Genomic DNA, 15,560 nt, shown 5'->3' with positions numbered 1-15,560 from the left:
ACACACACACACACACACACACACACACACACACACACACACACACAGAGTGTGTAAGTGTAATTCATGCGCTGTGGGGTGTGTTCCTTTGCAATTGAGGCTTTTAACCCTCCTCCTCTCCCCTCGCATTAGTTCCTGTACCAGCTAAGCTACCGGCATGAATCTATTAGTGTTTGACGTAGTGTAATACTAGTATGATATTATAAACAAATGCATGAATATGGTTCAATATTTTATTCTATTTTATTCTTCATTCTTAAGCCCAGTATGAAGTTTGTAGTTATATTTTTCAAGCTTTTCTGCCTTAATTCATAGTACAGTAGAGAGAGAGTAGGGGAGTGACATGCAGCAAATGGTCCACCTGGCCTGGAAGTCGAACCGGGAACTCAATGTCAGGCATCAGACTCAGAGCTTACTGTAACTGTACTGTATATGGTATAGGAAATTTATATCAGGATAGGACTTGTATGTATTTATATATCGGATGTTTTATATTGTATGTCTGATGCACAAATATCCATATGTGTCACACACTGCAATAGGGCCTATTGTATTGATCCGTTATCATTGCACACTGCTATACTAGTTGAAACTGGTTATGGCTGGTTTCAACCTACTCATTTATATACAATTAATTTAATCCAAGACAGCAAACAACGTGCACATTTGCACCAAATGTGCCCGCGCACGTGCACGCACATATGCTTGAACACACACACACACACACACACACACACACACACACACACACACACGACCAAAGAACGGACAAAGCCTGTCTGAACTAAGGTGAACTAAGGACAGCCACATCGGAGAACCATCCTGTCACACTACCTGAAGCAATATATATGTGGCTCCTCAGCAACAATAAAACGTCTTGCTGTGTACCTTGCCTGTATCCCGAGTCTCCTCCTATAATTTCCTCCTATAATGGTACGCCCCAATTGTAAGTGATTCTTACGTCTAGCCTCTGATGCAGCTCTGCCTTGGTGTCATGGTCGTCTCTCATGTCATCAGGGACACTGTTGTAGTCCTTCTGCCAGTGAGATACAAACTCCTGCTTCAGGTCAGGACGCCCAAGGTAATGTTTATATTCCTCTCTACGGAGACAATGTTTCACATGGACTCAATCATTTGAATGACACAACAATGTCCACTCAGGCCACAAATGTGTGTTGGGAACCAGTGGTATAGAGCATCTCATATGTGGAACAAACACCCAACCTGATGTTGAACAGGTGGTGGATGATAAGGATGTGCTCAGAGCGCAGGTTGTGCATGGCGGCCTTGATGTTGCTCACGTATGACTCACACACTGTGTCCCAGTAAGGAGACAGGTACTCTGCCATCTCCTGGGGAAGGAGGGAGGGGGGTTGGGAAGAGAGAGGAGACAAGATGAGGCAATAGAAAGGTGGTGAGGTGGTGAGGTGATGATGAAAGGAGTAATGGATATTATGCACTGTAAAGTTCTCATTGTTAATTTAACTCAGTGTACAATTTGTATACTCTCAGAAGTACAAATGACACAAAATATAGGTCCAATGGGGACAGCTTCTAATCAGAGCATAATTGTGACCAACAATGTAAAAATGTCATAAAGCTCAGAGGAACCATTAATGAATACATGCACGCACACGCTAAATGGGTTAGAAGGCCTCCTGGTGGTCACCTAAACCACTCCATCTACTGTTATGTAGTTAAAAACTCCATAACAGTAATCATTGCATTATCTCCAGCACATGAACATAAAGTATATTTTCAGCCTACCGGAGGCAGGGGCTCATCCACGTAGACCCAGTTAGCCGAGCCTGGACGGGGAGGGCCACATTCAGATGGGCTTCTGGGAGCTTCATGAGAGTCAGAGCAGATAGATGTCCTCTTGGAACCTGGTTAAGAGGGGAGAAAGACTGATTACATGATGACATCTCCCTTGAACAGACTCTTGAGAGAATGATTACTGTAATTATAAAATGATTCTGTTTGAACAACAAACTAATATTGCATGCATATCTAGACAAAATATAGTGATATATATACTGCACTGGAATGTAGACTCTCATTCTCTATAATTACATTTATCAGTGTTTAGTAAAAGCACACAAGTGATAATGATCTAACCTCTGGGTGAACTGGACTTTGAGCCAGACTTGATAGTGAGGGCTGGATCCTGCAGGAGGCTGGAAGATGATTCTGTGAGGCCCAGAAATGGAGCTGGAGGGGAGGGGAGGGGAGGAGAGGGGAGGAGAGGAGAGGAGAGGAGAGGAGAGGAGAGGAGAGGAGAGGAGAGGAGAGGAGAGGAGAGGAGAGGAGAGGAGAGGAGAGGAGAGGAGAGGAGAGGAGAGGAGAGGAGAGGAGAGGAGAGGAGAGGAGAGGAGAGGAGAGGAGAGGAGAGGAGAGGAGAGGAGAGGAGAGGATTTTGAACTTGCAGACAGCGAGTTTTATATACAAATATACAGTATGTATGTATGTAGGTACAGTATGTATGAGTCTGTCTATCTCCACTATTTATGTACAGTATGTGTACCTACCTATGATAGGTTTCTGTGTTTTCCTCATGGTCTCCTGCAGAACAGACTCCATCCTTCTGTAAAGCTCCACCTCATCCACGTCTGCCTCCAGACGGACCAGAATTCCCTGCTTCCTGCCAAACCACTTCTCCAGTTTTGACCAGCTGTCCTGGAATGCAGTGATCCTACACAAGCAAAAGGGAACCAGAGAACAGAGAAGGTGAGACGAGAAGATAGAGAACCCATTGTGTGTTTCTTGGTGATTGAATGCAAATGGTACCTCGATTTTCACATATTGGTAGCATAATTATACATTGTGCTCACCTGAGTAGCCCTGGCGCAGAAGGACAGGCCAGATGTTAAGTCATCTTATACTCTCTTTTCTATTATATTCTTAATTTTTTTTATTTCTTTACCTGCATCTATGTTTCATCCTTACCATGGTGCTGGTAAGGCAACTGAATTTAAGGTCTATGATATTATTACAACATACATATAGAAAGACAGAGGATATCTCTCCCTCCATGAATTACCTGTGTTGTACTTGTCCTTTCCCCAGACCCTCATCAGAGGGAAGGGCATTGGAAGTGTCAATATCAGTGTGTGCACTGGTGTCAGAAGCAGCAGTCGTAGTAACAGGACCAGAAGGGTCAGTCACAGAGGCGGTGGCAGCTACAGCATTCTGGTTTGAGTCTGGAGGAGACCCGTCCTGCCCGCCACGTGGCACACTCTCCTCAACACCTTCACAGATGTACAAAAGAATAAACTTCAGTCAAGACAGCTCTGCCACTGTCACTGTGCCAGAAGTAACACTGTCATAAAATACAACACGTTCATATCCACTGTCATTTAGGTACTCTAAACATACACATTTGTGTATGTGTGTGCATACATGCATACAAATATGGACTTTAAAAGTAAACACAGAATTGATCATGTTTTGTGAGGGAACATTTGACTCTAGTTGGCCTCTAAGAGATCTATTACCAGCATGTTTGGCAGCACGGTGGAGTACGCAGGTGTCAGAAACATCCAAAAGCAGAGCCAGGTCCAGCACCGGGCATGGGGGCGGGGGCTCTTTAGGGTCACCAGGTACGATGGCCAGGTTGGTCCTGCCTCTCCTCTTCTCTGCAGCTCCATCCGCGATGTCTGCTGACCCGCCCAGGGCACTCTCCAGCAGGCGGGCCTGGTCGATGTCCACTGGGAACCCGTCCAGAATCCAGCCTGAATGAGCTGGGACCCGCCTGGTAGACAGAGAACTGATTAATAAGGCATTAATGAGCTATAAGCTTCTGCCTGATCATGTTAAAAATACATATTTTTTTGTAATGTCTCACTGAAAAAGATCGGAGAAAGAAAACTATTCATTCATTCATTCAGATGTAGCTCATCATTGAACACAGGGTTCAATTATATGGACAAATGAAATATAGACATGAATGATGGACAATCCACTTCCCTAATGACACAATTCAACAAGGTACCTCCTTGTTGTATTTCTATTTAGCAAATCCACACCTTAACATAGGTTAAGGAGACGATTATTTACCATGTTGGAATTTTAAATGTAATTCATTAATGAATATTTGTTATGTATTAAGAATATTTCTTCTATCTAAAATACATTACACAGTAGTAATGTGCTGTAATATAAGAGTACAGTCTGCAATATTATACAATTAAGGTTGTGTGACAACAATAAGTGGGATCTGACAGGACCAGTCTGCTACAGAACCTTCTTAGTGGGGGAACTGAGAAACAATGCAGCAGAATACCAAAGCAAGGTCATTTGAGCAGTGACTGCATATATCATGACCTACTGTAGCCTAGGTAACACAATTTGTTCTGTACCTGTACAGTATGGAATCACAATTTTTTTTAATTAATATATAAAACTCCTTGAACAACAATTTCAACTGGGGGTTCATGGAGACTAGCCTTTACTAGTGGGGGTATAGCTCAGTGGTAGAGCATTTGACTGTAGATTAAGAGGTCCCCCAGTTCAACTGAAATACAATGTGCTAATCCTAGTATTTAGCTCTGGTCTGAATTGAATCCTACTCAATAATAAAAATGTGCTTAATGGAAAATGCATCATTTGTAATCATGTCAGGACATTTACTGAAGGTATAGGTCTGTCCTAAAGCATTTGATTGCAGATCAAGAGGCCGCCAGTACAACTGAGGGTACCCCTTGATATACAATGTAGTGATATTTGTTGTTAGAGGGGAGATGCAGTCTAGCCTGAAATCTGTGTTCAGAGAAAATGATAGGCAATAGTAAAGAAATAGAGAACAGTGGTTCATCTATTGACTACCGGTAACACTGAATATATTATTGTGTGGAGAAAAAAAGAATGGTACTCTTTTACACCTGTACACAAGATTTAACAATAAAGAAACCTTGAACCTTAAATTATGTTTGACAAGTTACATGATCCTCACTTGATGGCCTCCACCATGACGTCCACTAGTATCTCATCAGGGATGGCTTCACCACCCCTCAGGACCTTATCTGTAGCTTCTCCACACAGGGCCCGCAAAGACAGCTACGAGGGAGCAATCAATCAAATAATTAGGTTACAGGTTTCAGCGACATACAGTCATGAACATAACATTTCCAAATAACCTCTGTATCTCCATTGATGTATTAAACTATTTGATTTGATTTAGTGTTATATAAATAAAGTTAATGTATGTTAGATGAGGTCACTGAAAATAGTGAATATGTACGTTTATGATGTATGACAGAACTAACCTTCCTCTTTTTTGTTTCATCCTGATTGTCTATACCTGAAAAATAGATAAAAATCACTCATTTATACCTAGAATACCGTAGAATGGAATAGATTCACTGCGTGTGTAATTCTTGTCTGATTGTAGTGTTGTGGAAGATTACTTTATGCCTGTTATCTCGGCAGCCTGTTGTTCTATGTACTTACTTGAATGCAGCTCAATGCTGTTTGAAACCTTGAGATATTGTAACAAAGAAAAGGAGAAAACAAGGGATTTAAGTGAGAAAAGAGTGGACTGCGCATGACTTAAAATGTGTTACACAGATTGATTGATTGATTGATTGATTGATTATTTGGTGACATTACATAAAAAGAGCACAATAGCCCTAAAACACAATAAACTAACTGCAAAGGCAGACAAAATCATAAAGAAAAAGGAACGGTACACAACTCACTTTGAATGCTCCATAAACTTTAATAAGCAGCTAAACGGTTTTATAACGGGTCATTATTATGAAGTGTTACCAATTTATTAAAGTATATGGAGCATTGAAAGCGAGTAGCGAACCCTTCCTTTTTCTTACACAATAACGGCAGAGGATTTATTTCCAAAATGCAAATTGTATAGCACATTGGACAAGACAATAGATTAGATTAGACTGCCCAAAAACCTAATGGTGTTGCAAGACAAACCTCCTCTCCATTGTGGAAAGATGCCAGAGCCTCCTGGATAAGTGTGTTAGCAGACAGCACATGGATCCCATGAACTGAGGAGGACAGGAATCAGGATGCAATAGGCACGCACAAATGCATGCGTGCGCGCGCACACACACACACACACACACACACACACACACACACACACACACACACACACACACACACACACACACACACACACACACACACACACACACACACACACACACACACACACGCATTACATTACATTACATTAGATTACATTACGTTGCGTTACATATGATGACACTCACATTAGACATTAATGATTTTATATGCCCTGTCCCCTGGCTGTGTGTGTGTGTGTGTGTGTGTGTGTGTGCATGTGCGGTTAAGAGCATAGGTACATACTGTACCTTGGGCAATCTTGGCCAGACAAGTGGTCTTTCCAGAGAAGGCCTTGCCAAGGACACATGCCTTGAGGGTGAAATGTGGGAAGGAAAGAGGGGGAGGAGTCTGCGTGGTGGGGGGACAGACAATACTCCTGAACCGCTGGACTATGTGTCCCAGAATTCTGTTGTTGCCCGGAGTGTCCTTGACCTCCCCTGTTTCCGCTGGCCAGGACCACTCACCAACCATGTTCTGACACCCACCGGAACACACCCAGATAATGGTGGAAAGGGGTAGAAGGGGAGGGAAAAGAGCAGGGAAGGAAGGATAAAACAGTCACCTGGCAGAAGAGACGACTCAGCAGAATTGTCATTTGCTGAGCTGTCCATTTTCCTTGTGTGAACATTCGTGCCCTTTTAGGACTGTAACAATAATATTTAGCTTTATGACGAGACAAATCAAACAGTAAAATATAGTGTTAATTTATCGGTTTGTAACTCAGAGTGTACTAATGAAACCATCTGTACAACCTTAGAGAACACACACACACACACACACACACACACACACACACACACACACACACACACACACACACACACACACACACACACACACACACACACACACACACACACACACACACACACAGGCATGTGCACAGACATGCCAATACCAACTCACAGTGTACTCGTCATAGGCTTGGTTGTTCAGTAGCTCCTGTCGCTGCAGTTCTACAGGGTCTGGTGGGGCAGAAGGTTCATATGCAGACTGCTCGTCTTCATACAGAGACAGACCACTGAGGAACAACGCCTTCCATTCGCTCATCAACTTCACAGGGATCAGACTGGACACAGTATGAGAAACAACGGGACAGAGGATGAACTTCAGTAACTTTAAAGGAAGCAGGGAAAGCAGACAAGAAGTAGAAAACAATTTTACCTAGATTTTGTTCTCACTGATTTGCAACGCTTGGTTAACCCTACCAGACATACAAACTGAAGTTATTAAATACAAACTGAAGTTATTAAACTAATTTGAATGCTTCATCAAGTAAGAGAAAGTAAAATAGAAAATAGTAAAAATCACACTTGTGTGAAGTGAGCGGTGCCTTTCATCATGACGATGATGTATGATGATGAGAACGTCATCATACATCAGCCAATCAAATAATCACATTCCGTGCCACAAACACATTCCGTGCTTAAACGGACATACACACTAAGCTGCACCTCTCCAAAATACATTCCAGTTGGGTTTTGCTGTGGTTTGATCTCAAGTGAATCGAACCTGTGTATTATTACATGTAACCTATATCACAAATTACAGGTGGTGAGTGTTTCTAAAGAAGGATGTGATGTACCTAATATGTTTCCGATATCGATATAGTGATATAATGATAATATCATATTGTGACGATAAGAACATTTTTGAGGGGCGCTAGCCCCTCCAATGCCCAGCTTTCCGGGTTTGTGTAAACACAAACATTGAAGACAAAAGTGAAGACGGAAAAGTGAGGATGCAAATTGTGATTGGCCAGAATGAGATGATGTAAGAGTGCCCCTCACTTCGCACAGGTGTGATTTTTTCAAAGTAAAAAAACATTTTCAAAGATAGCAGATCTACAAGCTCACACTCCATCACATTGTGATGCCTTGCGAGCATCTAGATTCGCTATTTTCACTATTTTTCGCTACATTTTGAAAGTATAAGAGTGGATTTAAGTGATTAAAAGCAGGAAGAGGTAACCCGATAACCGAATGGTCAGCAAGCATACCACATGGGCTCAGCAAGTCCACCTTTTGACTCCCAGCTGGCCAGACCATTTGCTGAATGTCATGACCGTATTTCCTGCCCAAAACAATATCTTAATTAAATCTAAAATGATATCTATTCTCAATAACAATATAATAAATATGTTGTCCAGCCGTAACTGTATCTACTTCCTTATGAAATGTTTCAATATAATGCTGAAGCTCCAGGAAATAGTTACTCTCCCTCCTACCTTATACTGTACATTCATGTCATGTATAAAGATTTACTGTATAAAGCATTTATACAGTCGATACTGTACAATCTGTGATAAAGAAGCCTTTGGCCAGAAGAAGCAGACAGAAAGGTGAATTTCTCTAATTTTTATTTGACCTTTAGTCAAGAGTACACATCATATTATATATCAATATCAATATTTATTTAATATGTTTATTTAAAGTGACTAGTCAATGCACTGTACTACATAGACAAACGTCTGTTTGACAATACTGCTCAAAGATTACATTTAAACGTTCTTAATTACCATGGAAAGAATAGACAGGTATAAGGAAAAAGAGAGAAAGAGAAAAAACCTTTTATTTTCAAGGACCCCCAGTTTGAAATGGAGCGAAAGACGCCGCAGTCTGCAGGGACCAGACCCGTAAGGGTACATTTCATTCCCAACCTCAGTACCAATCATTTTACGTGGACCCCCTGAACCCCCCCAAGGATCCCTGGGGTACACAAACCATAAGTCGAGAACCAGTGCTGTAGGTTGTATCAATCATGTCACATACCCAGCCTCTATGAAAGGAAACAAATACTGTATCTCAAGATATAAATACGCTATTGTTCTTCTGGGACCATAAATACTATACACAGTACATTGCCTATTATAACTGACACAGTTACATAGACATACATTTAGAATTTCAGAATTCTCAGAATGTCGAGCCTGATTTATTTTGCCCATCACGTCTCGCACCAAAAATAGTCGATCGACTAGCTCACAACACGTGGCAGCTTGTAGATCGGATATTTCCGGTGCTCAAAGGGAATCACATGTGTGAGAGAGTGGAACGTACTTCCCAGTGAGCAGCCGGTATTCCCCAGCCTTGGTGGCCAGGTCCACTATCTGCTCCAGAACCTCCCGGCAGCTTTTAAAGTGCTTCCTGTATTTGTTCTGAGCACGCTCAGCAGCGAGCCTGTCATGCAGCTCCGTCTCCTTTCTGATCTCCTCTGCACAGTCCAGCTTTGCCTGCTGAGCCAAAGCCTAGAACAAGGTGTCAGCCATAGACTTGGAATAAGTGGAACAAGCATGTGGAAGTGGAACAAGCAGAACATCAAGTTCTATCTATCAGTTCTGTCAATGGGTGATCTTGTTATTTTGTCAACAATTTGACACACGGTATACGTTATCAAGTACAGATGAAGAAAGGCATGGATGGAAATATAGAGGTTGAGCTATGCTGTTGATACTAGCGTAGTAGCGTGATTTGCATCCATGGCGACTTCATTAACATACAAGTAGTTAATACCACACACACACACACACACACACACACACAGACACACAGACACACACACACACACACACACACACACACACACACACACACACACACACACACACACACACACACACACACAATATGTAAATGAGACGTAGCCTGCAGAGTTAGTTCAGTCAGTCATACTCGAGGGAGTTCATGCCGTGCTCAAAGGCACATTCTATACTCAAGGGGTTAACATGCTGAATTTCTATGTGGGTGTATAAGTGTGTGCAAGGGCCACACGTCATTCGCTGATGTGGCAGTCAGCTACTTAAGCTCACTAGTCTGCATGCTCTTCCTGCCTTCCTTCTGCTATGGTTCCTGGTTGTTATGTGATGTTTGCTCCCACCACTACCCCAGCACCACCGGTGGGCTCTGTTATTTATGTTCCCCATGGGGGGTTTTATTGTATATCTATCTCCCTGCTCTTAATGTTTAATGATGGTGTTTGATTGTGCCGAGCAGGGAGAAAATGCAGCAGAGCCGAACGCCAAGTCAAATATCATATGCACACTCCTATTCTCATTCTACAATAAATATTGGTTAAATCTATTCGTGAGTTGTCTGACTGAAATACAATTACTGACCCAATAGTTCTGATACTGAGACCGTGGCAGTACTACGGTAACAAGATGACTCACCCCGTTTCTGTTTTCCTCCCAGAACTTTCCCCAGTGAGGGGTGGGAGAGGCTGGACAGCAGACGCCTGGACTTTGAACTATAAACTTTCATGACAGCAGACAGCCTAAGTACAAATATAATTTATGAAAAGCTACTACATTGATGTCTGTTTACAGAAGTTGTTGTAGGCTATGTGGGGATTATCTGACGAGGTACCATTTGAGTGTGCAAAACCTTACATATACTAAATAATACTAAATTGTTTATAGGGTCAATATAAGTAAAATAATAGCCTTTCTACAGGAGTATCTTTTTATATTTTTCCAAAAAGAATACAAACAGCCAATAGCATATTACCTATTGTCTCCTTCTCCTACCAGGGTCCGCGTCAATATGCCGACGGTCCATTGGTCCGATCGACAACCTACTTCAAACCCTCACCCTAACCCTAACCTCCCCCAGGGCAGACACCTAAACCTAACTATCCACCCTCTCCCGACCCCCAGCGCACCTTGGACCAATGCTCCTTCGGAGCAATGGTCCGTCGGATCATAGGGTGCTTCCCCTCCTACCAACTATCTGACTCACTGGTGTGAGGGCTTGAGCGCTGGAAGGAAAAAGTTCACTACTAGAGTGTACCTCATCGTCTGGACCTCTACTCTCTTTCCATCTCACTTTCTCTCTATGACACCAAACATTCTATCACTTACACAAACTACAGTACGTGACTAGAATCAACATAATTTCTAGTTGTCTTCCAGTCTGTTCTACCACAGATACGGACATACTGCTGGGGTGACTAGAGACAGTTTAAAGTGTTTGATTCCTGGGCTGTTCCAATCTCACCGCCTCCCTTTCCAGAACTTCCTGGAAGTCTCTCTCCCTTTGCTGCTGGTACTGTCGCTCTCGGACCACGCGGTTCTGCCGGATGGCCTCCTTCTGCGTGCGCATCTGGAGGAGCTGCACTGCCAGGCGCCGCTCCTGCTGAGACTGGCGTGTCAGGCGCTCCACCAGCTGCTCCTCGCGCAGTGCCTCCTACAGGGAGGAGGAAATGATTGTGTGCAGATGTCAAACATTTGAATTTATTGTGGGAGATCATGTGCAGAAGATAGTGGCATACCTGTCCTGTACTGTACAATGAAATGTATATTTCTGCACACTATTGCGATTATTTGTCAATAAGTTAATCTTGACACAAGAGACAAGAGCCTGTGCACACCTCACGATTAATCAAAGGTAAGGCACTCTATGTGAAATAGCTGATGTACTGCTCTCAAAGTCAGCAGGAGGCAGAGCTTGTTCAAATCTGTGAAAAAGACATTTGTAGAAGAACGGCGGCTCACACCTACCGGTACATAAATGCCATTTCATAGAGCGTCGCAGTCCCACCCCCTTTCATGACGACAACTGGCCCAGGAAATAATTTTTTCTCATCGACATTTTTCTCATAGACATTTCAAAAAGTATTTATTTAAAGGCCTTTAAAGCCGTGGACAAAGCCAACTCGGATCGTGACAAATCATGAGAACAAACACAATATTTTGGGCCGAACAAATAATTACAAAGAAGAAAAACAACAAAAAAAGTGTTTTCTTCTTTCTAATTATTTGTTCAGCCCAAAATATTGTGTTTGTTGTCACGGTTTGTCACGATCAGAGCTGGCTTTGTTCGAGGCTTACAGATCTTTAAATAAATACTTTTTGAAATGTCTATAGGAAAAATGCATGGGGAATTATTTCCTGGGCCAGTCGTCGTCATGAAAGGGGACGGGACTGCGATGCTCTATACACAACACATACATAAATGTCTGTTCTTAATTTATATAAGAGAGTGTTAAGTGACAATCAAGCTGAGGGTAGAGATATGGAAAGACATGTACGGTATAACCAAAATCAAGCCGGCGAGGTGTCAACGTTGTAGTTGACTCACTATAATCGGTCAACCACTTGCGCACCACTCCCACTGAAAAGCATATTTAAAACATATTCTGGACACCAGAAATCGATTTTCATCTATATTTTAGATATGTCTTGGCCACAGACAATTTAAAAAGGGGTGTAGTGTTCAAAATAATAGGTCATTGGCAAAATTCCCCCAAATCTCTTGGCCATTCCCAAAGTGAGCACATGGTACTGTAAGGTGTGAGATGTTTCACCTCCTGGGCTTCATGAGCCCTCAGCTGCTCATGCAGGAATTTGTGCCGTCGCTTCTCTCTCTGCTGACGCGCCATGGCGTCCTCCTCCAGCCTTTGTCGGATCCTGTGGATATAGTCCCTGTTGGACTGCAGCACCACCTCAGCACCACCGGCCTTACTGGCCTGGTTTCTGCTGCCCAGGGGAGGATATCTAGGGAGGGACCGACCACTGCAGTGGAAAACAAAGCTCTATACTTAACCGTGCGTAGATTCATCATGTTACCGTAATATTAGAACCACATGTTGTGTCGTTGGAAGCCATACTTTTAGAGTTGAAGCCAAGGATAGAAGATGTTTTAGGGAGATTTATTATTTTCACAACACACATCAGTGGACTTGCATTATTGCTTTGTTGATTTAGTTAATTTGAATACTTTTCTCTCACCTTGAGGAATAGGATGCAAAAGAAGAAGTAACATGTTTCTTTCTGTTCTTCTCAAATTCTGCTATATCAGACCGGACCTTCTGCATGGACAGCAAGAGAGATAGATGTCAAAACTGTACCTTTTTCCATGACTTATAAATAAATGACTAGTCCATATACCGGGTGATGGGGACACAGAGCACTACATGTCCGAAAAGGCTAATAAACAGCTTAAATCTGAGCAAAGTGCAATTAGAAAATAGGAACCACCTTCTGATCAATTAATGCTGGCACCCATGAGTTACTCTACCACCCATTTTCCACCCATCTTCAAAGAATTGGTCCTCAGCACTTTACTTGGTCCGGTAAGAGGAGGGCTATGAACATTTCAGAAGCCTGCCGTCCAGTGACATCATCAGTAGGCAGGTTTGGCTTTTTTCTTTTTAAATGTTAGAGCAGGACCAATGGCTTCTAGTGCAGCATGCTATCTTTCCAGGGAGAGACAGCAGCTTGGAATCCCCATTGCTGATGTCATTTAAATGCTGAGTTAGTAGACTTAAAAATGGTGCCATCTTATAATGAGCATTAGTGACGACCAATTATGTTTTCCGTTGCCTCATTTGCTATTTGGCTCTGACCTGGGCTTGTTGTTTCCTGTGTAATTGCTGCTGCTGCCGTCTCTTCTCTAGGCTGTGCAGGGCCTTGTTTGGAGGTGGCTTGGGCATCTGGACGATGGAGGCCTGGATACGAGCTACGATCTCATTCTGCCTCCGGCGAGATTCACGCAGCTGCAATAAATTGTTGTGTATAGTGTTTGTTTTGGGGGGAATCTCAAGACAGTAATCTGTGTCAGCGCCACAGCCTTAAACATGTAATGTTGTTGTTAGTTGGATATAAACACAGAAGCACGGACTAGACTAAGAAAGGAGAGGAGCCAAACGTAGTTCCTGTTTTACACAAAAATCAGACCCGTCTGAACTGAGTGGTGCTGTACAGGTACTCGTACTGTACTGTACTGTACTGTACTGTACTGTACTGTACTGTACTGTACTGTACTGTACTGTACTGTACTGTACTGTACAGATAACAGTACGTTATAACAGCGTGCAACAGCCAGACGAATTTTCCGGAAGTGCATTATTATTATTACCTTCTCAATGTCTGTCTTCCTCCTCTCCTCCACGACTTTCAGTTGTTTCTGCTGCTGGGCCAGCTGGACCGTCACAGACCTGCTAATCCACTGCTGGGAGCGCTCCTCGTAGCGCTGAGAGATCTGCTGCAGCTTCAGCTCAGCATCACGCCTCACCACCGCATGCAGCCGCTGACAGTTAGAGACAGACAGACATATGTCATGGAACAAACTGTGGAACAAACTCCCCATTGCAGTTAGAGCTGTAGACTCGCTCCAAAATCTCCACTGTAATCTGAAGAGAGACTCCACCTCAGCCATTAGCACTTGACCTAGATATGTTCGTAAGTCTAAGTAACCAAAACGAAAGTGTTACTTAGACTTATTGTAAGTCGCTCTGGATAAGAGTGAAATTGTAAAATAAATAAAACAAGATATTTTAAGTCTACCAATCTTGTTTCATATTCAATCAGTTGACCACCATCACCTTCACACTTGCGCGCGCACACACACACACACACACACACACACACACACACACACACACACACACACACACACACACACACACACACACACACACACTATTCTCTCACATCAGAGTAAATCTCGTTCTCCTTCTTGTGGAGGATGGCAGTGGCAGCTGACTGCATAGTTTCCATCATCGTCCCTGTGATCCCTGCTTTCTTCTTCTTCTGCAACAACACATACAGTTGGTAGAGGAGACGAGTGGCGGCCCCCTGCTGTTCCTGCATCAGCGCCTGGGCGGCAGGGAGGTCGAAGGGGACGCCCAACAACTGTAAGGTGGGCTCAATGCGGGTGAAGTTGTTCACTTTCGAGTTGGATGTGCTATGAGAAGAGACGGTTTACAGCTTATTATGCACGTTAGGAATGTATTGGGAATATATCACAAACCAGCCAGGTTACAGTACGTTCCTCAGTGTAGCTGACGGTTACAGTCAAATACATTCTGTACACTCATTCAGTTACAAGCAGATCCTTGTAATTCAGTGAAGAGTTCCTCAGCACCGAGTATTACAGTGTATTACAGACTACAAAGTGAAAGAGAAACTTACTTGCTGTTCATGAACATACTGAAATCATCCTGTAGCTGGTATTTATGCAGCACCTCCCCAATAAGGTAGCCGTTGGCAAAATCCTTGGCAAAGGCACTTGGTTCTGAAAAGGCAAATATGATTAGCATGTTGTTGTCAATCAATCAGTGAGTCTGTAGTACACACCGCATAGTGTGCTCAGAACACTGTGCTGACTAAATAAGCATAACAATTTTAGACAAAATTAGTGTTGCCATTCAAAGTTGCTAAATATACAGTAACCACCATGTGATTATGGTTTCTGAGAATATTTGGTTTATTTATAAAGACAAAGTTCTTAAAAAAGAGGTAAAAAATTGGCAATTGCAATTGCATTAACCCAAACGATGTACTGTAATAACGTATAGCTTAGCTTAGGCTATTATCCAATTTGTATATGCTATGCTATTCACACTTACCAATCGACTTTGACAGCTTTAGCTCTGTGTTCAGCCACCTGCACAATATATCCGACATTTCTTTTCCTTATTTTGGTTACTTCTCTTTCAAACAGTGCACTGCTAAAAGAGTAGCCTGCCCA

General features: G+C 42.7%; 1 protein-coding gene across 1 annotated transcript in view; it reads right to left on the bottom strand.

Moving 5' to 3' along the window:
- spef2 (sperm flagellar 2) overlaps nucleotides 1-15,496 on the bottom strand; it is a gene marked incomplete at its 5' end in the record, with an annotated part of 24,368 nt that extends 8,872 nt beyond the window's left edge. Inside the window, 22 exons of the mRNA XM_080765311.1 lie at nucleotides 962-1,100; nucleotides 1,225-1,352; nucleotides 1,768-1,886; nucleotides 2,119-2,211; nucleotides 2,529-2,692; nucleotides 3,041-3,248; nucleotides 3,495-3,751; nucleotides 4,952-5,055; nucleotides 5,265-5,299; nucleotides 5,449-5,476; nucleotides 5,935-6,008; nucleotides 6,339-6,564; nucleotides 6,997-7,159; nucleotides 9,150-9,337; nucleotides 11,085-11,273; nucleotides 12,394-12,601; nucleotides 12,818-12,897; nucleotides 13,435-13,584; nucleotides 13,947-14,117; nucleotides 14,522-14,774; nucleotides 15,002-15,104; nucleotides 15,439-15,496. Coding sequence (XP_080621437.1) covers nucleotides 962-1,100; nucleotides 1,225-1,352; nucleotides 1,768-1,886; nucleotides 2,119-2,211; nucleotides 2,529-2,692; nucleotides 3,041-3,248; nucleotides 3,495-3,751; nucleotides 4,952-5,055; nucleotides 5,265-5,299; nucleotides 5,449-5,476; nucleotides 5,935-6,008; nucleotides 6,339-6,564; nucleotides 6,997-7,159; nucleotides 9,150-9,337; nucleotides 11,085-11,273; nucleotides 12,394-12,601; nucleotides 12,818-12,897; nucleotides 13,435-13,584; nucleotides 13,947-14,117; nucleotides 14,522-14,774; nucleotides 15,002-15,104; nucleotides 15,439-15,496 — 3,138 coding nt within the window. The remainder of the gene's footprint in view (nucleotides 1-961; nucleotides 1,101-1,224; nucleotides 1,353-1,767; nucleotides 1,887-2,118; nucleotides 2,212-2,528; nucleotides 2,693-3,040; nucleotides 3,249-3,494; nucleotides 3,752-4,951; nucleotides 5,056-5,264; nucleotides 5,300-5,448; nucleotides 5,477-5,934; nucleotides 6,009-6,338; nucleotides 6,565-6,996; nucleotides 7,160-9,149; nucleotides 9,338-11,084; nucleotides 11,274-12,393; nucleotides 12,602-12,817; nucleotides 12,898-13,434; nucleotides 13,585-13,946; nucleotides 14,118-14,521; nucleotides 14,775-15,001; nucleotides 15,105-15,438) is intronic.
- Between the last annotated feature and the right edge of the window lie 64 nt (nucleotides 15,497-15,560).

Source organism: Protomyctophum bolini, assembly GCF_963924005.1.
Source record: "Protomyctophum bolini genome assembly, chromosome: 6".
Classification (NCBI taxonomy): Eukaryota; Metazoa; Chordata; class Actinopteri; order Myctophiformes; family Myctophidae; genus Protomyctophum; species Protomyctophum bolini.
Note: the sequence above shows the minus strand (reverse complement) of the source record. Positions and strands in the feature narration are given on the sequence as shown.